General features: G+C 43.3%; 1 protein-coding gene across 1 annotated transcript in view; it reads left to right on the top strand.

Moving 5' to 3' along the window:
* The window catches only part of kcnn3.L (potassium calcium-activated channel subfamily N member 3 L homeolog), a 61,174-nt gene that overhangs the window by 4,346 nt on the left and 29,071 nt on the right, over positions 1 to 27,757 (top strand). The window contains exon 2 of the mRNA XM_018231699.2: positions 16,083 to 16,178. Within this exon, the coding sequence (XP_018087188.1) occupies positions 16,083 to 16,178 (96 nt within the window). The remainder of the gene's footprint in view (positions 1 to 16,082; positions 16,179 to 27,757) is intronic.

Raw genomic sequence — 27,757 nt, 5'->3', positions numbered from 1 at the left:
ACCACCCCTGCTGGGAGTCTGTTCCCTGTATCTATCCCCCTTTCTGTAAAGTTGCACTTCCTTATGCTGAATTTTTCCCATCCGTTTTGGGACATGTCTATGCTCTTCTCAGTTAATTCCCTAAAATATATATATATAAATGATTTTCTATGTCCTCTCCCGCTTCTGTTTCAGTGTGTAGATGCCGGGCCCTAGAGCCCCTCCTGTAGTTCTGTATGTAGAACCATTAATGGTAATGGAAAGGAGTGCAACACTGGGGGCTAGTTTTGACCTGATACTGTTTTTTAGATATAAGGAGGAAGCAAGAGGTTCTGCAGCAGCATTCAAAGTGGGATGAGGTCCATTTGCGAGTAAATCAGTAGCTCAGGTTTTAATAAAATAAAAAGACTTAATTAGGACATACAAGAAGCCTAACGCGTTTCGTGCCTATATGGGCACTTAATAATAGGCTGTTCTGCAGCAGACCCACCTCTCGCTCGGAGACAAAAGCTACCCCCCCACCTCTATGAGATCCTTATCCCGGGAAAGACTGGGCTCTGGGCAGGGGGTGACATTTCAGCTGCCGGGGGGGTGAGGCTAATTTCGGACATGTGCAGCTGTCACAATTGTGTGAAATGCTCCCGAGGGGTGAGGAGACATTTAGGCCCATTATCTTTTGGCTATGGGGCTTTCCTGGGAGACGGGGGGTTAATTTAAGTCCAATGAGAATTCAGGTTACTGACATATAACATATAGACACCACTTATATACATATTACACTTACTAATATCCCACCATGTACCATGGGATTGTGTGCAGTTTTATTTACCCAGCGTTATTTATTAATAAAAGAACATTCTCAATGTGTATTTATTTGCTGCCTATTTATATACAACTCCAGATCCAGGCAGGCTGTGTGAGTGGGCTCTGAGCCTGTGACTAATAGGAGCCACCCTTCAGATGAACAATGATGCCTTCATCTATCTCCCCTGCCCAACTGCCACTTGCATAGTTAGGGGCAGTTGTTCTACTGAAGGCCGGCTGCTATGAGTCCAAGGGACTACTTGCTTTGCACTGGAACTGATAGCAGCCGGCCTTCAGCAAAACAACCAATTTAACCCTGTAAGCCCCAATCTATGCTGTCTGTACAATAACTGGCACTTGCGTGGTTAGGCAGTTGTTCTACTGAAGGCCAGCTGCTATCTGTCACACCTGCTTTGCTGGAACAATTAGGAGCCTGCCTTCAGCAGAACAGCCAATTTAACTCTGTATGCTCCTATCTCTGCCTTTAACTGGCACTTACGTGGTTAGGCAGTTGTTCTGCTATCTCTCAGAACAGGAACTGCCAGCAGCCTGGCTACATCAGAACAAATACACACAGGGAGTTAAATCAAATTGTAGAAACAATTACGGTGCCACGAGATCCACCACTTACTTACTTACGTATCCCACTGCATTGCTTTTTTTTTCACACAATTACCACCTCGGCTGGGAGGCGATTCCCTCTTGGAGTTACAGAATTGGGGTAGAGACAGGGGGATGAGGGGGCAGATACTGCTCAGGGAAAGACGGGGCAGATGCAGGTTACAAGGCAATATGGGAGGGGCAGGGAAGAAGCGATGTGTATGTTAATCTCTTTATCCTCTTTAGAAAGAAAATCAATATTTCCCATTCTATTGAGTTTTTTAGCTCAGAAAAAATAACCTCCTGCTTTGTGAGAAATGAGTTAATCTGGTGAGTGTTGTGTCTGCTGGATTGATGCCCATAGGCCGGCTCAGGAGTTGCACACAGAGGTTAATGGGTAGTCACCAATCAGCTGAGCATTACTGCACCCACTTACACACCCACCACTTATTGTACCCCGACACAGCAACAACACAAACTGAGCATTACTGCACCCACTTACACAACCACCGCTTATTGTACCCCGACACAGCAACAACACAAACTGAACATTACTGCACCCACTTACACACCCACCACTAATTGTACCCCGACACAGCACCCACTTACACACCCACCACTTATTGTACCCCGACACAGCACAAACTGAACATTACTGCACCCACTTACACACCCACCACTTATTGTACCCCGACACAGCACAAACTGAGCATTACTGCACCCACTTACACAACCACCGCTTATTGTACCCCGACACAGCAACAACACAAACTGAACATTACTGCACCCACTTACACACCCACCACTAATTGTACCCCGACACAGCACCCACTTACACAACCACCGCTTATTGTACCCCGACACAGCAACAACACAAACTGAACATTACTGCACCCACTTACACACCCACCACTAATTGTACCCCGACACAGCACCCACTTACACAACCACCGCTTATTGTACCCCGACACAGCAACAACACAAACTGAACATTACTGCACCCACTTACACACCCACCACTAATTGTACCCCAACACAGCAACAACACAAACTGAGCATTACTGCACCCACTTACACACCCACCACTAATTGTACCCCGACACAGCAACAACACAAACTGAACATTACTGCACCCACTTACACAACCACCACTTATTGTACCCCGACACAGCAACAACACAAACTGAGCATAACTGCACCCACTTACGCAACCACCGCTTATTGTACCCCGACACAGCAACAACACAAACTGAACATTACTGCACCCACTTACACAACCACCACTTATTGTACCCCGACACAGCAACAACACAAACTGAGCATTACTGCACCCACTTACACACCCACCACTAATTGTACCCCGACACAGCAACAACACAAACTGAGCATTACTGCACCCACTTACACCCCCTGCAGCATAGAGTGATACTGAACATTACTGTACCCAGATACGCCCCCGGGGAGCACACAGAGGTACATTATCACATTATTCTGAGTGCTTTATAGTTTAGGGTTGAAGGAGAGGACAGGCTGGGTGTTATCCTCAGAGATCCTCTTTGTAATTAAAGCTCTGAAAATTGCAAATTGCTTCCCCTGGGCCTTTAACAGACCCCGCAGCAAACAGAGTGGAAAGGACAAGGCGAGGGCGTTTTATTTGGGAAAGTCTGTCCTTGTGGCTTGAATAAAGCAGATGATTCGGGTGTTTCCCAGAACAATCTCTCACTGTAAGATCTGTCTGTCAATCATAGGGGGGCAGGATTAAGGGGGAGTCAGTTTCCCCCACTTTACTGTTTGTTCATAGAATGGCTTGCGGCTGGGAAATCCCTTCATGTACAGGGAAATGGCTGGTTCCTATCAATAATGGAAGATAAACAGGGACCTGCAGGTGTAACGGGCTGAAAGAAGAGCCGCTGACAGGGTCATAATAGAAAGAGGGGGTACAGCACCCACATGTGAATGTTATTCGCTGGCTCTTTGCTGGACAATGGAATTGGGCATCAGGGAAAACCTGACTGTCAAATGATTCTTAGCCTTTCCAGGATTAAAGGGGAAGTCAATTTAAGGCTTAATTAAATAAAAATAAATAAATAAAATAAAGACAGCATTAGAGATGTAGGGACATCATACACTATACACATCAAATGGGATATATTGATGACTTACTCACAAATCTCGCCCTACAGTCATACTACACATTATAAAACATTACGGGTCATGGAATCAGATGGAAAGAATAATGCAAAACCTAAGAGATTTATTATATTATCAGGCCAGACTCAGGGACAGGATTTTACTCGAATCAATCATTCTCTGTCTTCGGCTTCAGGGCTATTTTTCATCTTCCCATAGCTCTAGAGCCCCTCTGGGACTGAAATGGGAAACCCCAGCTACAAACAGGAACCGCCATCAGAAATCGCAGGGCCCCATACGACAAAATTTCCTGGGCCCCCTGGGCTGCACCTACCACAAGCCCCACCTACAGGTCCGCCCCCCACCACACAGTAAAAAAAACAAAAAAAATATTGGTGGCTAGGGTTCCCGCATGTTAATAAAAAATAAAAAGATATTGGTGGTCAGGGCCCCCACATAAAAAACATTTGTGGCCAGGGCCCCCCCATTAAAAAATATTGGTGGCTAGGACCCCACATAAGAAAATAAAATTGGTGGCCAGGCCCCCCCCCACACATTATGAGAAAATTGGTGGCCAGGGCCCCTTAAACGTCCATGCCTTCCCGAAGTCAGCAGCTCTCAGAAAGATGGGGGGCCCTGCTAATCAAGTAAGTGTGGCGTGGCCGGGCCCCCCTTACCCTCGGACCCCCTACAACTCTTACCCCTGATGGCAGCCCTGGCTACAAATATAGGGGATGCTGGGAAATGTAGTGCACAGCAGCCAAGAACTGGAATGGGGTCCATCACCTTTAGGTTTTGAGTATATTATAGAATGACATACTCCTAGCAACTTTTGAATTGTCTCTTTATTTTTTTTTATAGTTTTTGAATTATTTGCCTTCATTTTCTGACTATTTCCAGCTTTTAAATGGGGTCACTGACTCCAGCAGCCAAAAACTGCAATTTTATGGTTATTGTTACTTTTTATTACTTAGCTTTCTATTTAAGTTTCATATTCATATTCCTGTCTCTCTTTCAAACCACTGCCTGTTTGCTAGGATAAATTAGACCATAGCAACCAGAAATTGCAGCTGAATAAAAAGCTAAATAAGTCAAAAACCACAAATAATAAAATATGAAACCCTAATATCCCTCTCTATTTATACTAAAAGGTAATTTAATGACGTACAATCCCTTTAATGAGGTATTCATGGTGTATTAGTCCTAGGCACCTGAAAATGAGAGCACCCCAGAAATGGTCGACTTCTTGTTTTTAATTCCTAGTGTCTCGAGCGCACTGTTCCCCTAGGAATTATTTTATATTCTCAGGCTGAGACTGCACCCTGCGTGTAATAACCTTTAGCAATTTATAGATCCCAATGACTGTATTCTGTTTAGTTTTATCTCTTGATTAAAGATTTGCTCTTTCGCGGACAAATCATATCATCAAGGGTGGGGGGTTGGGAAGGAAATAATACAAGTTAATTAAAAAGCTAATTCAATAATGAAGTTTCCTGTAATCAGGTTATTCCTCACTTGGTTTTCTAGAAGATATTCCAATTGTGTTCTGTATAGTGATCCTTATTGAGTTGTTCAGAGAATCTGAGACCAGTTTGATAATGCTTTTTGCACATAACATATTCCATAATAATGCCAATGTTTGCTCAGGATTCCCCTGCCTACAAGGTTACAGATATATAGAAACATTGGGGTGTCACCCTGCTATAGTTCCAGGGGTACCCAGGGTACAAATAAGCACTCACCCCAAATCTCCCCCTAACTGACCTTCAGACTGGGACCCCTTAGCTCATAACAAGGTTACAGATATATAGAAACATTGGGGTGTCACCCTGCTATAGTTCCAGGGGTACCCAGGGTACAAATAATCACTCACCCCAAATCTCCCCCTAACTGACCTTCCGACTGGGCCCCCTTAGCTCATAACAAGGTTACAGATATATAGAAACATTGGGGTAACAGTCACCCTGCTATAGTTCCAGGGGTACCCAGGGTACAAATAAACACTCACCCCAAATCTCCCCCTAACTGGCCTTCAGACTGGGCCCCCTTAGCTCATAACAAGGTTACAGATATATAGAAACATTGGGGTGTCACCCTGCTATAGTTCCAGGGGTACCCAGGGTACAAATAATCACTCACCCCAAATCTCCCCCTAACTGACCTTCCGACTGGGCCCCCTTAGCTCATAACAAGGTTACAGATATATAGAAACATTGGGGTAACAGTCACCCTGCTATAGTTCCAGGGGTACCCAGGGTACAAATAAACACTCACCCCCAAATCTCCCCCTAACTGGCCTTCAGACTGGGCCCCCTTAGCTCATAACAAGGTTACAGATATATAGAAACATTGGGGTGTCACCCTGCTATAGTTCCAGGGGTACCCAGGGTACAAATAAGCACTCACCCCAAATCTCCCCCTAACTGACCTTCAGACTGGGACCCCTTAGCTCATAACAAGGTTACAGATATATAGAAACATTGGGGTGTCACCCTGCTATAGTTCCAGGGGTACCCAGGGTACAAATAATCACTCACCCCAAATCTCCCCCTAACTGACCTTCCGACTGGGCCCCCTTAGCTCATAACAAGGTTACAGATATATAGAAACATTGGGGTAACAGTCACCCTGCTATAGTTCCAGGGGTACCCAGGGTACAAATAAACACTCACCCCAAATCTCCCCCTAACTGGCCTTCAGACTGGGCCCCCTTAGCTCATAACAAGGTTACAGATATATAGAAACATTGGGGTGTCACCCTGCTATAGTTCCAGGGGTACCCAGGGTACAAATAAGCACTCACCCCAAATCTCCCCCTAACTGACCTTCAGACTGGGACCCCTTAGCTCATAACAAGGTTACAGATATATAGAAACATTGGGGTGTCACCCTGCTATAGTTCCAGGGGTACCCAGGGTACAAATAATCACTCACCCCAAATCTCCCCCTAACTGACCTTCCGACTGGGCCCCCTTAGCTCATAACAAGGTTACAGATATATAGAAACATTGGGGTAACAGTCACCCTGCTATAGTTCCAGGGGTACCCAGGGTACAAATAAACACTCACCCCAAATCTCCCCCTAACTGGCCTTCAGACTGGGCCCCCTTAGCTCATAACAAGGTTACAGATATATAGAAACATTGGGGTGTCACCCTGCTATAGTTCCAGGGGTACCCAGGGTACAAATAAACACTCACCCCAAATCTCCCCCTAACTGACCTTCAGACTGGGCCCCCTTAGCTCATAACAAGGTTACAGATATATAGAAACATTGGGGTGTCACCCTGCTATAGTTCCAGGGGTACCCAGGGTACAAATAAACACTCACCCCAAATCTCCCCCTAACTGACCTTCAGACTGGGCCCCCTTAGCTCATAACAAGGTTACAGATATATAGAAACATTGGGGTGTCACCCTGCTATAGTTCCAGGGGTACCCAGATAGAGATATTTTAGTATCCTATTGATATCTTCACTCACATCCCAATGTTTCCCTCCACAGACTTGTGTAATGATTGGCCAATCATAATTCTCCTTTTCCCAACTGTCATCCAACCTTATTTCAGTAACAGTGCCGGGAGCCTTGTGCCATAACTGTGTTTATATGTAATTAATATAACATTGCCTGAGGCCTTTATCCCTTATAGAGGCGGGGGACAGAATGACAGGAGAGCTGTGATTGCAATTCTGAGAAGAAATCGATTTGAAATAATCAACTCCCCATCTAAGCATAATCAGGGGGATTTATCAGAGAGAAACCAGGGTACGGCACGTGAGATTTAATAACACAGAACATAAAAGTCTAAGGACGTTCATTCACTTATATCATATACTGAAGATTATAGGTAGGAAAAACATTTATTATGCTTGCAGGTTAAAATTAAATTGCTGCTTACAATGGGGATCAGATAGGATCTGTGCAGCCACTGGGACAGAATGTTCTGTTATACAGATAGCTAGAATCTCAGCTGCCATAAAGCAGGACAGGACTGCTGCTTACAATGGGGATCAGATAGGATCTGTGCAGCCACTGGGACAGAATGCTCTGTTATACAGATAGCTAGAATCTCAGCTGCCATAAAGCAGGACAGGACTGCTGCTTACAATGGGGATCAGATAGGATCTGTACAGCCACTGGGACAGAATGCTCTGTTATACAGATAGCTAGAATCTCAGCTGCCATAAAGCAGGACAGGACTGCTGCTTACAATGGGGATCAGATAGGATCTGTGCAGCCACTGGGACAGAATGCTCTGTTATACAGATAGCTAGAATCTCAGCTGCCATAAAGCAGGACAGGACGGCTGCTTACAATGGGGATCAGATAGGATCTGTGCCACTACGACAGAATAGCTTTAAAACAAGTGAAATGTTTAATTAACGTTTCTTGCAAACTTGTTTAGAATTAAATTTCCTTTCCTGTTTTGATAAAATATTGTTTGGGTGGAGTTCCCCTTTAAGTTAATTTTTACAAAGCATTGCTAAGCAGAAAGTTTATGCGTGCCATGATGATGATGATGATGAGTGAGTGTAGGGAAGGGAGGGCTATAGGAGCAGGGAGGTGGGGTGCATGATGGTGGATAAGAGAGCGCAGAGACATCTGAAGACCAATCACTCGGTCTCTGTAATGTCATTGTGTCCAACTGTCACCTCCTCAGTGCAAGTAATTTACTCTGAAAGGAACATCAATGTTGATGCTGAGAAACCCGATGTAATGCTTTCCACACAACAAAAGGCCTGTCTGTTACTGGGGTCGGCTCATCAGAAGTTCCCATCAATCACTGCAGCCTGTAATGGAGGCTCGGGGAGGCTGCCATATTGAATGACAAACACCCAGGTCCAAATCAGATTTGCTCCTGAGCTGCGCCGAGTAATGTGTTTGTGGTGTCAAGAGGCAGGTGCACCCAAAGGCACATCTATAGATCAGGCAACAGAACTCCAGGAATATAGACGGGCATTCCACCCGATACCACTATAGATTGGCGGAACAAACAATGAGCGCAAGACACAGGCTGGCAGGTTAGGGGAGAATTAATGGTACAGAATGAATGATGGCTTGAAGGTTTGAGGACTCCAAAGTTTTATTTTAAAAACATCCCCAGCAAAAAGATTAAACATTGATTAACAGAAAAAAATGGGATGGTGAGATCTCCTTTCCTCCCACCAATGAATCACTCATTCCCCCTCTCTTGGTAGGGAATCCCATAACCTGACTGTCCTTACAGTAAAGAACCCCTTCCTATGCTGATGGTGAGATCTCCTTTCCTCCCCACCAATGAATCACTCATCCCCCCTCTCTTGGTAGGGAATCCCATAACCTGACTGTCCTTACAGTAAAGAACCCCTTCCTAAGCTGATGGTGAGATCTCCTTTCCTCCCCACCAATGAATCACTCATCCCCCCTCTCTTGGTAGGGAATCCCATAACCTGACTGTCCTTACAGTAAAGAACCCCTTCCTAAGCTGATGGTGAGATCTCCTTTCCTCCCCACCAATGAATCACTCATTCTCCCTCTCTTGGTAGGGAATCCCATAACCTGACTGTCCTTACAGTAAAGAACCCCTTCCTATGCTGATGGTGAGATCTCCTTTCCTCCCCACCAATGAATCACTCATCCCCCCTCTCTTGGTAGGGAATCCCATAACCTGACTGTCCTTACAGTAAAGAACCCCTTCTATGCTAACGGTGAGATCTCCTTTCCTCCCCACCAATGAATCACTCATTCTCCCTCTCTTGGTAGGGAATCCCATAACCTGACTGTCCTTACAGTAAAGAACCCCTTCCTATGCTGATGGTGAGATCTCCTTTCCTCCCCACCAATGAATCACTCATTCTCCCTCTCTTGGTAGGGAATCCCATAACCTGACTGTCCTTACAGTAAAGAACCCCTTCTATGCTAACGGTGAGATCTCCTTTCCTCCCCACCAATGAATCACTCATTCTCCCTCTCTTGGTAGGGAATCCCATAACCTGACTGTCCTTACAGTAAAGAACCCCTTCCTATGCTGATGGTGAGATCTCCTTTCCTCCCCACCAATGAATCACTCATTCCCCCTCTCTTGGTAGGGAATCGCATAACCTGACTGTCCTTACAGTAAAGAACCCCTTCCTATGCTGATGGTGAGATCTCCTTTCCTCCCCACCAATGAATCACTCATTCCCCCTCTCTTGGTAGGGAATCCCATAACCTGACTGTCCTTACAGTAAAGAACCCCTTCCTATGCTGATGGTGAGATCTCCTTTCCTCCCCACCAATGAATCACTCATCCCCCCCTCTCTTGATAGGGAATCCCATAACCTGACTGTCCTTACAGTAAAGAACCCCTTCCTATGCTGATGGTGAGATCTCCTTTCCTCCCCACCAATGAATCACTCATTCCCCTCTCTTGGTAGGGAATCCCATAAACTGACTGTCCTTACAGTAAAGAACCCCTTCCTATGCTGATGGTGAGATCCCTTTCCTCCCCACCAATGAATCACTCATTCCCCTCTCTTGGTAGGGAATCCCATAACCTGACTGTCCTTACAGTAAAGAACCCCTTCCTATGCTGATGGTGAGATCTCCTTTCCTCCCCACCAATTAATCACTCATTCCCCCTCTCTTGGTAGGGAATCCCATAACCTGACTGTCCTTACAGTAAAGAACCCCTTCCTATGCTGAGGGTGAGATCTCCTTTCCTCCCCACCAATGAATCACTCATTCCCCTCTCTTGGTAGGGAATCCCATAACCTGACTGCCCTTACAGTAAAGAACCCCTTCCTATGCTGATGGTGAAATCTCCTTTCCTCCCACTAATGAATCACTTATTCCCCTCTCTTGGTAGGGAATCCCATAACCTGACTGTCCTTACAGTAAAGAACCCCTTCCTATGCTGATGGTGAAATCTCCTTTCCTCCCACTAATGAATCACTTATTCCCCTCTCTTGGTAGGTAATCGTAGAAAGGGGTGGTTGATGCCAACTAAGCTTACATGTGTGTCAAGGGATGGTTCTATTAGTGCATAACTGTTGTAACAGCCGATGTGTAGACCAGTGGGAGGGTCTATGGATTCAGTTAGAATGGATATACCAAACAGACTGATATGACTAAAGGTGGTCATAGACGTAACAATTGGAAAAGATCTTTCAAAGAAAGATCGTCTGTTTCAAAACATACGTGTAGAGCTGAATCGTCAGACAATAGAATTCTATTGTTTGGATGTTTGGATGCCTTCCAAAGCACCCGATCAAAAATTTCCGTCAAGCCAGAATGACCGATATCCAAGTCTTCTGCCGATATCGGTCGGCTCTTTACCCACCATACACGCACCGAATGTGGTACGGAAATTAGTTTTGTACGATATTATCTGTGCGTCTATGGGCACCTTAAGTCAGAGTTGTACCAGCCAATGGCTGTAGACTGATGTGAGGGTGAGTATGTAAATGATTTGCTAAGTGTTGTTTTAAACTATGGTTCTGGAGGTGTGCCAAAAGATGGGTGTATACACTGAAGTGCAATGTACTTCCAATGTTGCGTGCACCTCCACAAACCAGAAATCAGCGGTGATTTTAAGAATATCTGTATTTCCCCAACACATCATGTTACCACACGAAACGCGTTAGGAGGAGTGTTGGGGAAATAAAGTTATTCTTAAAATCCCCGCTGATCTCTGGCTTGTGGAAGTGAACGCAACATTGGAAGTACATTGTCGTTCAGGCCTCCCTAAGCTACGGGTTTGGGGCATTGCCAAGGACTTTGAGCGGTGAGTAACCTAAAAATACATGTGAAGGTCACTGTTTAAGCGAATGGTCCCGGGCACTTGCACCTGGACCCACCCAGTAACAGGATGAGCGATTGTTGCCAACTTTCTTTTGCACATATATATACACTGAAGTGCCCAATAATGATTTTGCCCAAGCCTGTAGGCCTTATCAGTTGTTGGGGGTCCACCAGGGCTGGGAGACCAATTTACAACAGCATAAAATATATCTCATTCTATCATTCTATTACTCTCTTGTCCTACTGTCTCCACCTCATCCACTTCTTCATCTTGCCTCACGATCATCATCTTGCCCTGCTATACATATTCTCCCATGCTTCTTCCAACAAATGCTGGTCTATGGGGAACTGCTATCTCTAGATCCTAAAGAAGTCACTGTTGTGGTTCCCTAAACACAGCTCTGAATGTTTTATTCTGGGAAAGCCATGCGGACCCTATATCATTCCTTGTCAAGGGTCCCCCTTTTTAGTCAATATCCTCCTCTACACAAACTAAAATCCATACACAACAACAGCACTAACCTCAAGTAAAAGAGCACCAGAGAGAATCAGCAAGAAATGGAAATAGGAAATGACTCCCTAGTAATTAAATCATCACTAAACCTTATCTGTGGCTCCCTGTTCCCCCGGCCATGTGTTCCATCAGCTGTAGGATCTCCCAGTGACTTACAGGATGAGAAACAGAAGATTTAAAAAAAAACAAAACCCTCGCCTTTGAACTTGGGCAAATGTTGTGGGGTATAAACAGACAGGCTCGCCACCTTCTGGGTGCCAGAGAGAATCCCTGTAGGAGAGGCGGGTGAAGGGAGGATGAGGCCATCTGTTAGAGAGAGAATCCACTTGGCATCTCCTTTATTAATTGGATTTTATGTTTATGCTACAAGAAACATGCAACAGGCTTATTTAGACAGGAGTCTTTGCCCTGAAGAGCTAACAATCTAATTTGAATAATAATGATCTAATGTCTAGATCATGGGGTCCCAAATGAAAATTCCAACTGTACCTTCTCAAGATGGTGACCCAACCACAGATTCTCAGGAAATACCTGGTGATGTCCCACTTTACCCCCATATGGAGATTTCTGGGGTTACGTAACCATGCCTACTATGAAAATTTTAGGGGTGGCCCAACTTTCTCGCCTGGCAACTAATCGCCTCGTCTTTTGAGTGACTATCTCTCCGAACTGCCTCAGAGTTTTTCCCCATAGGCTAGAATGAAAACTCGCTAATGCACACGCGGCAATGAGTTTTCAATAGTCGCCCAAAGTTGCCTCCTCGGGCGACTATAGAAAACCCATCGCCGCGTTGCATTAGCGCAGACGGCTTTTCATTTCGCCCCAAGATTAGTCGCCAGGCAACATAATCTGCCCGAATCTCCTTGTGTGGCCTTACCCTAACTGGGGTAGCCACAAGCTTATCAGCTCAGGAGATACCTAGGACAATACTAACCATACCTGCTCAGGAGATAAGTAATGGGGCACCCTTATCTGCTAGGCAGATAGGATATACAGGAATTGGGGAGCTTACCTCCTCAGTAGATACCTGAGGTGTTCCAAACATACCTCCCTGGGAATTAACAGGGTGCTTCCCCTCCATACATAATGGAGAGACACCTAGGGGTGTCTTGGATATATGATGACTCCATAAATGACCAGTGACTATACACCATTAAGCGGAACCCTCCCACTGCCCACTCCCTGTAACTTCCTGAAAGCTCACAGGCACTGGTGGGTTAAATCTGCTGAGAAGAGAATGACATTCATCTTAAAAGAAGCCACTTTCTAATTACAATTAATTACTGCCATTTTTATGCCATAACACCCAGGAAGAGGCAGCCAGCTCCTAATAGAAGTATTGGCAGAACACTGTGGATATGAGCAGAGAGTATGGAAATAAAAGTCATATTTTATCCAGCAGAGCCCCCTGTCCCCAAAGTGCAGCCAAAGATGCTCCATTGCATTGCTTCCAGGCTGTTGGAGGCCCTTTATCTCAGCCTGGGTATCTCAGGTTCAAAGAAGAGACCCACCATGAGGGACCCCAGTTTTCCTTGACAACCAATAAAATTCTGTAATTCTGGCAGCCCAGAACAAATGCCGTCACACTCTTTCCCTAAAACGGCCCTGTCCAATGGGGCAAGATAATGCCCAAATGCTTAATATGACATCTCCCAGCATCCTCTGATTTCTCAGGTCACATAGATTATATTCTACATTTTCAATGATGTTCAAGTTGTTATAAATGTAACAGCTACTGAAAGCGGCATCAATCTGGCTGTTTATATTCTCTGCACTGCTGTCTATAACTCCTGACAGAATGTAGCAGAAGCCAACCAACCCGACCTACAAGACAATTGACTTCTACTGCGCTGTTTCCAAAGTCAGAAGCAGAAAATAAAATAGTTGCACATAATTGAACATGTAATACGTGTATCAGACAATTGCTCCGAATCCCGTTTTCGTTTTTTGGGTTTACATCTCCTTTAAAGGAAAACTAAACCCCCAAAATTTTTTGAAGTATTTTTGAAGTATTTTTTGGGCTACTTCGACCTTCAACGACGACTTTGAATCAAAGGATTCAAACTAAAAATCGTTCGACTATTCGACCATTCGATAGTTGAAGTACTGTCTCTTTAAAAAAAACTTCGACCCCCTAGTTCGGCAGCTAAAAGCTACCGAAGTCAATGTTAGCCTATGGGGAAGGTCCGCATAGGCTTGGCTTTGGTCGAAGGATATTCCTTCGATCGTTGGATTAAAATCCTTCAAATCGTTCGATTCAAAGGATTTTATAGTTCGATCGAAGGAATAATCCTTCGATCGTACAATCGCAGAATTTGCGCTAAATCCTTCGACTTCGATATCCGAAGTCGAAGGATTTCAATTCCTAGTCGAATATCGAGGGTTAATTATCGAACGGGCGAATAGTCGCAGCGACTATTCGCCATTCGATAGTCGAAGTACTGGATCGAGCGCAAAAAAGCTGCGACTATTCGCCCATTGAATAGTCGTAGTACTGGATAGAGCGCAAAAACGCTGCGACTATTCGCCCGTTCGATAGTCGAAGTACTGTCTCTTTTAAAAATACTTCGACTGCCTTCTTCGCCACCTAAAACCTACCGAATTGCTTTAAAAGCCGGAAAGTCCCATAGGCTTGTTTTCCAAGTTTTTGATCGAATAAAAAGGCATTCGAAAATACTTCGAGCGAATATTCGATCGAGCGCCTATTCGCCTGGCGAATATTCGCCAACTCGACTATTTGCCCGAATTGCCTATTCGATTCTATTCCCCAGTCGAATTTCGAGGGATTTAACCCTTTGAAATTCAACCCTTGATGAATTTGCCCCTAACTGTAACAGGAAGAAGTGTGGATGCAAAAGACACAACTCTGTCTGTTAATTGGTTCATGTGACCTAACATGTATGGTTTGTTGGTATGTTTGTGAGTACAGTGAATCCTACGATCCCAGGGGGCGGCCCTTATTTTTTAAAATGGCAATTTTCTATTTATGATTACCCAATGGCACATACTACTAGAAAAGTATATTATTATGATAATGGTTTATTTACATGAAGCAGGGTTTTACACATGAACTGTTTTATGCAATATCTTTTTATAGAGACCTACATTGTTTGCGGGGTAAAGTTTTCCTTTAAGGACAACAGGCTGTTTCTCTCCAATCAAAGCGTCCCTGAACTCCGGATGTACACCCTGCAGGAAGCAGCCGGCCTCACCTAATTATAAATTACAGTAACAAGACAAAGACATAGACTTTCTGGCACAGTCACTTCCCAATTAGCGAACCTTCCTCTCCCCTGACACTACCTAATTACAGCAAGACGGTGGCCATATTTGTCACTGCCCAAAAGCATTTGTTCCACAGTTCTGCAGCTGGTTATTATTGCTTTTAATTCTCCCAAAGGTTCTTTCTTGATTGCAGGGATGGCAAATGCCACTGTAACGGAGGGGCAGAGATTTGGGCAGTGGGTGAGGAGGCTGAAGGGGGCGTAGGATACATGTCTTTATAAAATCCATAAAGAATGGAATGTAGGCCCTCTCTTGTCAAGAGTCAATTAAAACAAACAATGATATCTCCCATTAAAATATGTGCTCCCATTCTTATATACTTGGTCAGTTACAGAATTTTTTTTGGGTTCCCATTATGTTTCCTTTCTTTTAAAATTCTTTTTATTAAATTTTCAATAAAATACAATGACTTAACAAGATAAAATACATATGTTTCCAAAAGAAAAGATTTTACATATGATGAAATTCCAAAGATTTCTTCATGAAAACAATAAAAATAAAAACAAAACAAATTAGAAACAAATTGACCTGTTATTTGCATTTCAAAATAAATACAATGTGGCCAAAACAGTGACATATGTGAATGACTTAGATTTTACAAGGTTACCTTATTCGTTCATAATCTCATTTTACCCCATAAGTTTAAGAATAAATTCCTTTTTATTAGTCTCCAAGGATGAAATATAAAGGGACCATCTACATTTAATTCTATTATTATTTTTAGTTACAGAATTTTATGTGATATGTGAGATATTAGATGTTCAATTTTCAGTCTTTCATCTACTGCTGGTACAAACCTTTGGCTATAAAGAAAAGCTGGGAGTTGCAGGATCTATAATTTCATCCTAAAGGTAATTATATTCATGACAAAGAGCAAAAACCACAGCAGGGTCTGATACATGGCAGAGTTTCTTGTCTTAGCTGGTAGAGACCAATTACAGTAGTAGGGGATACTGTTTTGTTGCAGCTGGACTTCTCTTTCTAATTTCATCTTCTGTCTCCTTTGCAGAATTCCATGTTTTCCCTGGCCTTGAAATGCCTTATAAGTTTATCGTCAATTATCCTTTTGGGACTGATCATCGCATATCACGCACGGGAAGTGCAGGTAGGTTGGTTTGCTGGGGTTGGAGTAACATATTATGTAGGGGATTCTGGCCTCTATATTGTACAGAGCAGAAAGAAAGAGAGAAAAGGCTTTGCTTCTCCGCTTAGCATGGCAGAAAGGTGTCAAACCCCCTGCAGTGCTTGGTATAACAGTTAACTATGGTGAATCTCTTGTAATTAACGGCCTCAAACACTTCCCTACACTGGTCTGGAACACTTAAATCTTGCAAACGCCATAATCACTCCTACTACTAGCTTCATGATTTAGCAGGAGCCACATTTTTAACACTTAGAAATTAGCTACCAGCGAGAGCAAAAGCCAGCTATGTATTATCATGAATACATCTAAAGGGACTTGCATCTGTTGCTCAACCCTAACACGTTCACGGGTCTGTTTATAAATCTTTAGCGATATCATGTACCTTGAAAATATCCTGAAAATGTGAGATGAGCATCAAAACATAGTATAGAAATAAAACAGTTCAGTTAAAAAGGAATAGACTAGGAGATAGAATAGGGCAGTCGGAATGAAACAAAACAGAGAAATAAACAGAGAACAGAACAAATTGTTTAGAAATAAATGGAGAATAAAACAGTTCAGTCAAGAAGCAAAATACTTTAGTCAAAACAACAGTGAACAGACTCATTCAGCTAGAAAAAGGTATAGAGAACAGTTACGATAGAAGGAAATAGAAAAGAGAACGAACCAGTTCAGTTAGAAAAAGAACAGGACATAGAACAGTTCAGTAAGAAAGAAATAGAGCAGAAAAGAGTTCTGTGTGAAAGAAATAGAATAGAGTACAAAGCAGAACAGAGAATATAACAATTTAATTAGCAATAAATGGAACAGAGAATAAAACAGTTCAGTCAGAAAGAAACAGAAAATAAAAAAAAAGTATCATAAAGAAACAACAGTGAACAGGACTTTTCAGATAGAAAAAGACATAGTGAACAGTTATGATTCAGTTAGAAACAGAACAGGACATAGAACAGTTCTGTAAGAAAGAAACAGAGTACAGAATTGTGAGAAAGAAATAGAAAAGAGGACAAAACAGAACAGAGACTTAGAAATACATCGAACAGAGAATAAAACAGTTCAGTCAAGAAACAGAGAGTACTTTACTCATAAACAACAGTGAACAGGATCATTCAACAGTTGAGATAGAAGGAAATAGAAAAGAGAACAAACCAGTTCAGTTTAAAAAAAAAGGACATAGAACAGTTGTGTAAGAAAGAACTAGAGAAAATAGTTCTGTGAGAAAGAAATAGAGTAATGTACAAAACAGAACAGAGGATAGAAAAGAGATAGTGGACAGTTATGAAAGTTAGAAAAAGAGCAGGGCATAGAGCAGGGCATAGAGCAGTTTAGTAAGAAAGCAAATACAGTAATAGTTCTGTGAGAAAGAAATAGAATAGAGAATAGAACAGTTCAGTCAGAAAGAAACAACAATGACCAAAACAGCAAAAAACAAAGAAAATAATGAACAGTTCAGTTAGAAAAAATATAAAAGCAAACAAAACCAAGAACGCTATAAAGCAACAGAATAGCAAATAAAGCTATTTAGTTAGAAAGAAACAGCACAGTTCAGCCACAAAGCAATAGACTATCATATAAAACAATGGGATAGTTAGAAATAAATAAAACAGTTCAGCTAGAAAAAAACAGTATAGCAAAAAGAACAGAAATAGAACAGACATAATAGGAATACAAAATGTTCAAATCAGAACAAAACAGTGAACATAACAGTTCAACAGTAAGAAAATAATGAATACAACAGTTCAGTTAGTTAAACATCCTGCTAATGTTGTTTTAGGTGAAGCAGATTCTGCCAGTATATAGTAATGCGGTAGAAGAAAACGCTATGGATGTAAGTGGAGGTTACAATGAAAGGACAACTCAAGGGTAGAACAATGGGATTTTCTGAAGGTACATAGTGGCAGATTGCTAACAGAAAGCTTTTGTTTCTCTATATAAAATGACTGCAAGTTCCTCACCCAGCCTAAACTATAGTGTATTTCATTGGTCTCTGTAACAGCAGTGGAACTTTCTCAATCGCTTTTCATGGGACTTTCTGCTCCTCACTTTTACTTTCTTTTGGGACTTGCTGCCCATCAGTCACTTTCTGGCCTGGGATGTCAGTCTGTCTCATTATATTTGCTGACTCACCAGTCCTGAGATTGCTCTTCACTATTAATCACTGTGCTGCCTACAAATCAAAACTGCTTAATTATTGCTTATATGTCATGGAACTTCTAGCACAGATGAATGTGGTTGCGGCAGTGCACTCCATCCCATAAGGTTCCCGCACCCCACTGGGATTCTGACCCTGACCTATCGGGGCCCAGCTTGGGATGGTAGATATTATTACCTTGCTATTCTCAGTATCCGGATGTTTCTTTTCCAGACCTCTTGACCTCCCTTTGAAGTCTTGCTTTTTTCCTACCACCTCCAGGGTCCTATTTGCTCTCTGAGGTCACCTCTCTGGGGCAGGTGTTGAGGAGGAGAGTAGTTACAGATGACATGCAAGAATGCCGCAGTTAAATAATAACACACAAATGTATGCCAAATTATAAATATTAGCCCCACCATGGCTCAACTCCGCTATCTGCAGCCCCTCACATCTAATTCTTCCTAGAGCACTTAAAGTGTTTAAATGTAAATAAGGAGGTCTCTGTCTCACACAGAGTTCAATCTAAATTAATATGGACGTTCATATGTAGACACCAGTGGGTGGGTGCTGCATCTCATAGTGACAGCGGTACAGGTATGGAAAGATTAAGGAAGAATAACGCCATGTTCCCCCTGCCAGAATATCCCATCTAAAAGACTACCAACTTGCATACAAGGGAACAGGACATTTGGCAGTTTGGCAAGATCTTCTGGTACACGGTGAGCTGGTACTGGCCAATCTCAATTAATAAACACTTACAAGGGCCCACAACGTACCTGCCCATAGGGAGACATAGCAAATAGTCCCCTGGCTGGGGCTCAAACTATATCAATCTTGTACAGCTTGGGTTCTCCAATGTCTCTAGCTTTCCCTAGTGTCCTCATCTTGTTCTCTTAACTCTAGCTTGTCCTACTGTCTCCACCTTACCCTACTGTCCTCATCTTATCTTGTCTCTAGCTTTCCCTACTGTTTTCACCTTGTCCTACTGTCACAATCTTACCCTATTGTCCTCATCTTGTACGCTTGACTCTAACTTGTCCTACTGTCTCCATCTTACCCTACTGTCATCTTGTTTTCTTGTCTCTAGCTTGTCCTACTGTCACCATCTTACCCTACTGTCCTCATCTTGTTCTCTTGTCTGTAGCTTTTCTACCATCTCCATCTTGTCCTACTGTCACCATCTTACCCTACTGTCCTCATCTTGTTCTCTATCTTTCCCTACCATCTCCATTTTGTCCTACTGTCACAATCTTACCCTACTGTCCTAATTTTGTTCTCTTGACTCTATCTTGTCCTACTGTCTCCATCTTACCCTACTGTCCTCATCTTGTTCTCTATCTTTCCCTACCATCTCCATTTTGTCCTACTGTCACAATCTTACCCTACTGTCCTAATTTTGTTCTCTTGACTCTATCTTGTCCTACTGTCTCCATCGTAGCCCTACTGTCCTCATCTTGTTCTCTTAACTCTAGCTTGTCCTACTGTCTCCATCCTACCCTACTGTCCTCATCTTGTTATCTTGTCTCTAGCTTTCCCTACTGTTTCCACCTTGTCCTACTGTCACCATCTTAACCTACTGTCCTCATCTTATTCTCTAGCTTTCCCTGCTGTCTACATCTTGTCCTACTGTCTCCATCTTACCCTACTGTCCTCATCTTATCTTGTCTCTAGCTTTCCCTACTGTTTTCACCTTGTCCTACTGTCACAATCTTACCCTATTGTCCTCATCTTGTACTCTTGACTCTAACTTGTCCTACTGTCTCCATCTTACCCTACTGTCCTCATCTTGTTTTCTTGTCTCTAGCTTGTCCTACTGTCACCATCTTACCCTACTGTCCTCATCTTGTTCTCTTGTCTCTAGCTTTCCCTACCATCTCCATCTTGTCCTACTGTCACCATCTTACCCTACTGTCCTCATCTTGTTCTCTTGTCTGTAACTTTTCTACCATCTCCATCTTGTCCTACTGTCGCCATCTTAACCCTACTGTCCTCATCTTGTTCTCTTGACTCTAGCTTGTACTACTGTCTCTAGCTTGTATTACTGTCTCCATCTTACCCTACTGTCCTCATCTTGTTATCTTGTCTCTAGCTTTCCCTACTGTTTCCCCCTTGTCCTACTGTCACCATCTTACCCTAATGTCCTCATCTTGTTCTCTTGTCTCCATTTTACCCTACTGTCTTCTTCTTGCCCTACTATCTCCATCCTGCTTTACATTCACCATCTAGTCCTACTTTCATCATGCTGCCCCACTCTCTTCATTTTGCCCTACTCTCTACATCTGGTCCTACTGTCCTAAATCCTGTGTTTGAATTTTAAGGCTGCACTCCCTGTCCCTTCATGCATTGTTGAACTATTTGGTTACTTGGAGGCTACATAGTGCAGCACCGTGGTTTAATAACAATCTATTTAAAAAATCTGATACTAGTAAAATTGAGCACCATGATTGATTCAAATCTTGCATTATTATCCTTTGGAACTTTTGAATTCAGTATTGTGGTTGAAAACTCTGCTTGGTTTATACCCCATTATTTATTTATTACTACTAATTAGTAGCACATTGTTAACAGTGTATCCTCCTGTTCATGTTTTTATGGGAAAGGGAAGAACTTTTTTCAAGTTGTTTAAATAAAATATATGTGATCTTATCTATAGGATTAGTCTGACAGTGACCCTATAACTACCAGGGGAACGGTTTAATTGGTTTCATAAAGGTAATACAATTTTGTTAATTATTGATTGGGAAACCGAAATTCCCTGGTAGTCAGGGGGTCGTTTAATTTTTTGCAGTGTGTTTAACTGAATCCTGTTCTACAGTCTCCATCTTGCCCTACAGTTTCCATATAAGCCTACTGTACTCATTTTGCTTGCTAGCCTCCTTCTTACCCTACAATCTTTATTTTGTCCTACTGTCTCCATCTTGCCCTACTGTCTCAATCCTGCCCTTCAATCTCCATCTTGTCCTACTGTCTCTATCTCGCCCTGCTGTCTCCATCCTGCCCTACAATATCCATCTTGTCCTACTGTCTCTATCTCGCCCTGCTGTCTCCATCCTGCCCTACAATATCCATCTTGTCCTACTGTCTCTATCTTGCCCTGGTGTCTCCATCCTGCCCTACAATATCCATCTTGCCCTACTCTCTCTATCGTGCCCTACTGTGTCCATACTGCCCTACGATATACATTTTGTCCTACTGTCTCCATCTTGCCCTACTGTCTCCATCTTCTCCTACTGTCTCCATCTTACCCTACTGTCTCCATCATGCCCTTTTGTCTTCATCTTACCCTACTGTCTCCATCATGCCCTTCTGTCTTCATCTTACCCTACTGTCTACATCATGTTCTACTGTCTCCATCCTGCCTTACAGTTTCCATCTTGTCCTGCTGTGCTCATCTTGCTTGCCTGTCTAATATTGCCATCTTTCCCTACTGTCCTCATCTTGCGTTCTTATGTTCTTCTTTCCTTTCTATCTCCATCCTGTGCTACATCCTCCATCTAGTCCTGCTGTCAACGTCCTGCACTGCTGTCTATGTCTTGCTTTCCTGTCTCCATCTTGCTCTATCTGCCATGCTTGAATCATGCTGCAAACACCTTGATATAAGAAAACCGATATCATTATGCTAAATAATATATCTGAAAAACACGATTCCACTGTAGAACCTGCATTTTATTTAATTGCCAGTTTTCAGCCCCCCTCACGCTAAGGCAGCACCCGCCATTCTGCGTTTGCCAACCAGATGAGGCGTAGGCCTGGGCACTCCTAGTTTTCTTGCTTCTAAATAAAAGACTTTATAAACAATTGCTCCGGTCTAATTCTAGTGTGAGATTGTTCTGAAGGAGTTGGGGGAATAAAGGCGGCCCAGTGGGAATCAAAACCTAGTACTGTACATCGCTGCAGAGTTCTCTGTGTATTGCAGCGCTCCATGGAAGTACCGAATGTAGGTGTATTGCATGAAACGGCAAATTATCCACTTCAACCGCACATATGAGCTTTTCTTTGCTCACATTTATAATGATGAACATGAATATAAATCATGTTCTGTGTATTTGGAGGGGGGGAATAAACCCCCTGTTACTTATAGAGGCCTTTTCTTTTGTTTTAGGGTGAGTTAATAAGAATGCATGGACAAATCATACTGTTACGTGCCATCAAGTTGGCTTTGACTACTGCTGACTATATGGATTGAACTGTGTTTCTCTTCAGATATCTCAATAGCAGGACCATGTGATTGATTCTATCTATTATTCTATTGATGATCCTCATTCCCTTCAACCTACTTTCCCTTTAACTGTACAGAGCATAGACTGGATAATCGCATAACAGGTCCAGAATAAATATTCTTTAATCCAGTCACTGAGCTTGAAGAGCAAGTTCAAGTGTGATTTGTTGTAGATTCTACTCATGTTGTATCCTCAGGAGTCTTTGTCAACAATAAAATACATCAGTACTTTTCCTGTTCTGTTTCCTTATTGCCCAGCTTTCATATGTTTAAGGGCAATGGAAGAAAAAACTCTTATGGGAGCTATAAGCACCGTGACAAAAGCAGCCCCCCATAGAGTTTAATGTAAAATGGCTTCAAATGCCCATTACAGCATTTTGGAGTCCAGGTTTGGTTCAATATTCAGCCCAGTCTTTTCTGGAACATAGTAAAAGTGTCAGGAAACAATGACTCTTTATCTGAAAGCCTAATTAACACTACAGAGCTTCTCCATGATGCCTTTTGACTCATTATCAATGGGAGTGGGAGGGATAATAATCACTTAACTTTAAAAATATATAAAAATATGAAATTTGAAACCCTAATGAGACAGAAACTAACATAACACTATAAAAGCTTGTGTAAAAAAAAAACAGATTTATGATTAAACATGGTAATTGTTTGATGATAATATCTATGAAGAGTAGAGGGTTTCTGGTTTTTGTGATCTAAGATTTTTTCACAACCCCTTCCCTTATACAGTATGTAAAGATCTCACTGTATCAGTAATGCATAGATTCATCTGTATTTCGTGCAGCAAATCTGCTGCTCTGGGTACCCCTGGAACTATAGCAGGGTGACTGTTACCCCAATGTTTCTATATATCTGTAACCTTGTTATGAGCTAAGGGGGCCCAGTCTGAAGGTCAGTTAGGGGGAGATTTGGGGTGAGTGCTTATTTGTGCCCTGGGTACCCCTGGAACTATAGCAGGGTGACACCCCAATGTTTCTATATATCTGTAACCTTGTTATGAGCTAAGGGGGCCCAGTCTGAAGGTCAGTTAGGGGGAGATTTGGGGTGAGTGCTTATTTGTACCCTGGGTACCCCTGGAACTATAGCAGGGTGACACCCCAATGTTTCTATATATCTGTAACCTTGTTATGAGCTAAGGGGGCCCAGTCTGAAGGTCAGTTAGGGGGAGATTTGGGGTGAGTGCTTATTTGTGCCCTGGGTACCCCTGGAACTATAGCAGGGTGACTGTTACCCCAATGTTTCTATATATCTGTAACCTTGTTATGAGCTAAGGGGGCCCAGTCTGAAGGTCAGTTAGGGGGAGATTTGGGGTGAGTGTTTATTTGTACCCTGGGTACCCCTGGAACTATAGCAGGGTGACACCCCAATGTTTCTATATATCTGTAACCTTGTTATGAGCTAAGGGGACCCAGTCTGAAGGTCAGTTAGGGGGAGATTTGGGGTGAGTGCTTATTTGTACCCTGGGTACCCCTGGAACTATAGCAGGGTGACTGTTACCCCAATGTTTCTATATATCTGTAACCTTGTTATGAGCTAAGGGGGCCCAGTCTGAAGGTCAGTTAGGGGGAGATTTGGGGTGAGTGCTTATTTGTACCCTGGGTACCCCTGGAACTATAGCAGGGTGACTGTTACCCCAATGTTTCTATATATCTGTAACCTTGTTATGAGCTAAGGGGGCCCAGTCTGAAGGTCAGTTAGGGGGAGATTTGGGGTGAGTGCTTATTTGTACCCTGGGTACCCCTGGAACTATAGCAGGGTGACTGTTACCCCAATGTTTCTATATATCTGTAACCTTGTTATGAGCTAAGGGGGCCCAGTCTGAAGGTCAGTTAGGGGGAGATTTGGGGTGAGTGTTTATTTGTACCCTGGGTACCCCTGGAACTATAGCAGGGTGACACCCCAATGTTTCTATATATCTGTAACTTTGTTATGAGCTAAGGGGGCCCAGTCTGAAGGTCAGTTAGGGGGAGATTTGGGGTGAGTGTTTATTTGTGCCCTGGGTACCCCTGGAACTATAGCAGGGTGACACCCCAATGTTTCTATATATCTGTAACCTTGTTATGAGCTAAGGGGGCCCAGTCTGAAGGTCAGTTATGGGGAGATTTGGGGTGAGTGCTTATTTGTACCCTGGGTACCCCTGGAACTATAGCAGGGTGACTGTTACCCCAATGCTTCTATATATCTGTAACCTTGTTATGAGCTAAGGGGTCCAGTCTGAAGGTCAGTTAGGGGGAGATTTGGGGTGAGTGCTTATTTGTACCCTGGGTACCCCTGGAACTATAACAGGGTGACACCCCAATGTTTCTATATATCTGTAACCTTGTTATGAGCTAAGGGGTCCAGTCTGAATGTCAGTTAGGGGGAGATTTGGGGTGAGTGCTTATTTGTACCCTGGGTACCCCTGGAACTATAGCAGGGTGACTGTTACCCCAATGTTTCTATATATCTGTAACCTTGTTATGAGCTAAGGGGGCCCAGTCTGAAGGTCAGTTAGGGGGAGATTTGGGGTGAGTGTTTATTTGTACCCTGGGTACCCCTGGAACTATAGCAGGGTGAGTGTTACCCCAATGTTTCTATATATCTGTAACCTTGTTATGAGCTAAGGGGGTCCAGCCTGAAGGTCAGTTAGGAGGAGATTTGGGGTGAGTGTTTATTGGTGCCCTGGGTACCCCTGGAACTATAGCAGGGTGACACCCCAATGTTTCTATATATCTGTAACTTTGTTATGAGCTAAGGGGGCCCAGTCTGAAGGCCAGTTAGGGGGAGATTTGGGGTGAGTGCTTATTTGTGCCCTGGGTACCCCTGGAACTATAGCAGGGTGACACCCCAATGTTTCTATATATCTGTAACCTTGTTATGAGCTAAGGGGGCCCAGTCTGAAGGTCAGTTAGGGAGAGATTTGGGGTGAGTGCTTATTTGTACCCTGGGTACCCCTGAAACTATAGCAGGGTGACTGTTACCCCAATGTTTCTATATATCTGTAACCTTGTTATGAGCTAAGGGGGTCCAGCCTGAAGGTCAGTTAGGGCAAGCACCTATAGTATTTGTTGTATCGCAGTATTCAGCCAAATCTTGTCGGGATCATTGTATTTGTGTTATACTATTTTGCTAGTGACTGATACTAAATCCACCACACATGGTATTTAAAAAACATCAGAAAATAGCACAAAATAGGCAACAGGTCCATTTTAATAAATGATTCCCTATATAGTTTTGAAAGGGCCTCCCTTCTCCGGTGCTTCCCAGCCGTAGCTCTGCCATCTCACTTTACTTCAGGGATCTTTACAAAGCATCTTAAGCAGAGATGAGATTAAATAAATTGCCTCAAGGCAAAATTTTCCTGCAATTTTCAGAAAAGAAACGGGATTTGGTGCAGGCTCTCAGCAATAACATTTTCCACAGAGGCTTTGACAACGAGATAGAACATTTCCTCTTTATTGGGGGGAGGTTTGGGGGGTATTAGTGTGGAATAAACATTATACTGTCCATTTCCCATCTGTTCAAAAAAAATTGCTCTTTAAATTAAATGGTTGTGTGAGTGTAGAAAGTCCAGTGGTTGCAGAACAGCAGCCGTCTGACCTGAATTTAAAGAGATCTTGAAACTCTGAGCTATTGGTTGGGAGGAGCACAAGACATTTAGACAAGTAAACTCTGTACTCTAATATAACTGCCAGCAAAAAAGTGTCCTTTGTATGCAGTGACATCCCTCCAACATGTGCTCACTATTCTGAATATGAACTGTATCCCCCTCTACCACCTGCACACAAACTACCTACCCACATACCTACTGTACCTACTGTACTGAGACTGTGTATCCCTCCCCTCCCCCAACTGCACACAAACTACCTACCCACATACCTACTGTACCTACTGTACTGGGACTGTGTATCCCTCCCCTCCCCCACCTGTACAGAAACTACCTACCCACATACCTACTGTACCTACTGTACTGGGACTGTGTATCCCTCCCCTCCCCCACCTGCACACAAACTACCTACCCACATACCTACTGTACCTACTGTACTGGGACTGTGTATCCCTCCCCTCTCCCACCTGTACACAAACTACCTACCCACATACCTACTGTACCTACTGTACTGGGACTGTGTATCCCTCCCCTCTCCCACCTGCACACAAACTACCTACCCACATACCTACTGTACCTACTGTACTGGGACTGTGTATCCCTCCCCTCTCCCACCTGTACACAAACTACCTACCCACATACCTACTGTACCTACTGTACTGGGACTGTGTATCCCTCCCCTCTCCCACCTGCACACAAACTACCTACCCACATACCTACTGTACCTACTGTACTGGGACTGTGTACCCCTCCCCTCTCCCACCTGTACACAAACTACCTACCCACATACCTACTGTACCTACTTCACTAGGGGGGTGATCTTCTCAGTGGGAGGGAGATGTATACTTAGTAAATTATTTGATCACACATTTCAATATTTTTCCGTTCTGTGTGCCAGTTTGCCTTGGACCACTCCCAGGTTGCACTGCAGTATTTATTGTGGGCCCGCTGCCAGTCATGTTGCCAACCCTAATGTGGCTGCCAGCAAAAGGTGAACTAGTGATAGGGTGGGCAGTCTGATGAAGATGTAGAGGCGCAAACACAGGTGGAGGGGGTGACATAAGTGAAGATGAATTAAAACCAGAGATCTTTGAGAGACATTAGTAAATAGACTATTTTATCTATTGCTCAGTAATGGGTATAGTTTATTTAGGAACACTTCCAACAGTATGCTGCTTAGAGGGCTGTCCTGGCTGAATTGTGCTTAGTACAGAGGAATACCTATGCTGCCATAGTTTTGTGGGATCTCTCTGTACAGACTATGAGCAAACTTAGGGACTGTTCCTGCTGAATTGTGCTTAGTACAGGGAATACCTATGCTGCCATAGTTTTATGGGATCTCTCTGTACAGACTATGAGCAAACTTAGGGACTGTTCCTGCTGAATTGTGCTTAGTACAGGGAATACCTATGCTGATATAGTTTTATGGGATCTCTCTGTACAGACTATGAGCAAACTTAGGGACTGTTCCTGCTGAATTGTGCTTAGTACAGGGAATACCTATGCTGCCATAGTTTTATGGGATCTCTCTGTACAGACTATGAGCAAACTTAGGGACTGTTCCTGCTGAATTGTGCTTAGTACAGGGAATA

Source organism: Xenopus laevis, chromosome 8L, assembly GCF_017654675.1.
Source record: "Xenopus laevis strain J_2021 chromosome 8L, Xenopus_laevis_v10.1, whole genome shotgun sequence".
Lineage (NCBI taxonomy): Eukaryota > Metazoa > Chordata > Amphibia > Anura > Pipidae > Xenopus > Xenopus laevis.
The sequence above is the reverse complement of the archived record's forward strand: the minus strand, read 5'-3'. Positions and strand labels throughout refer to the sequence as shown.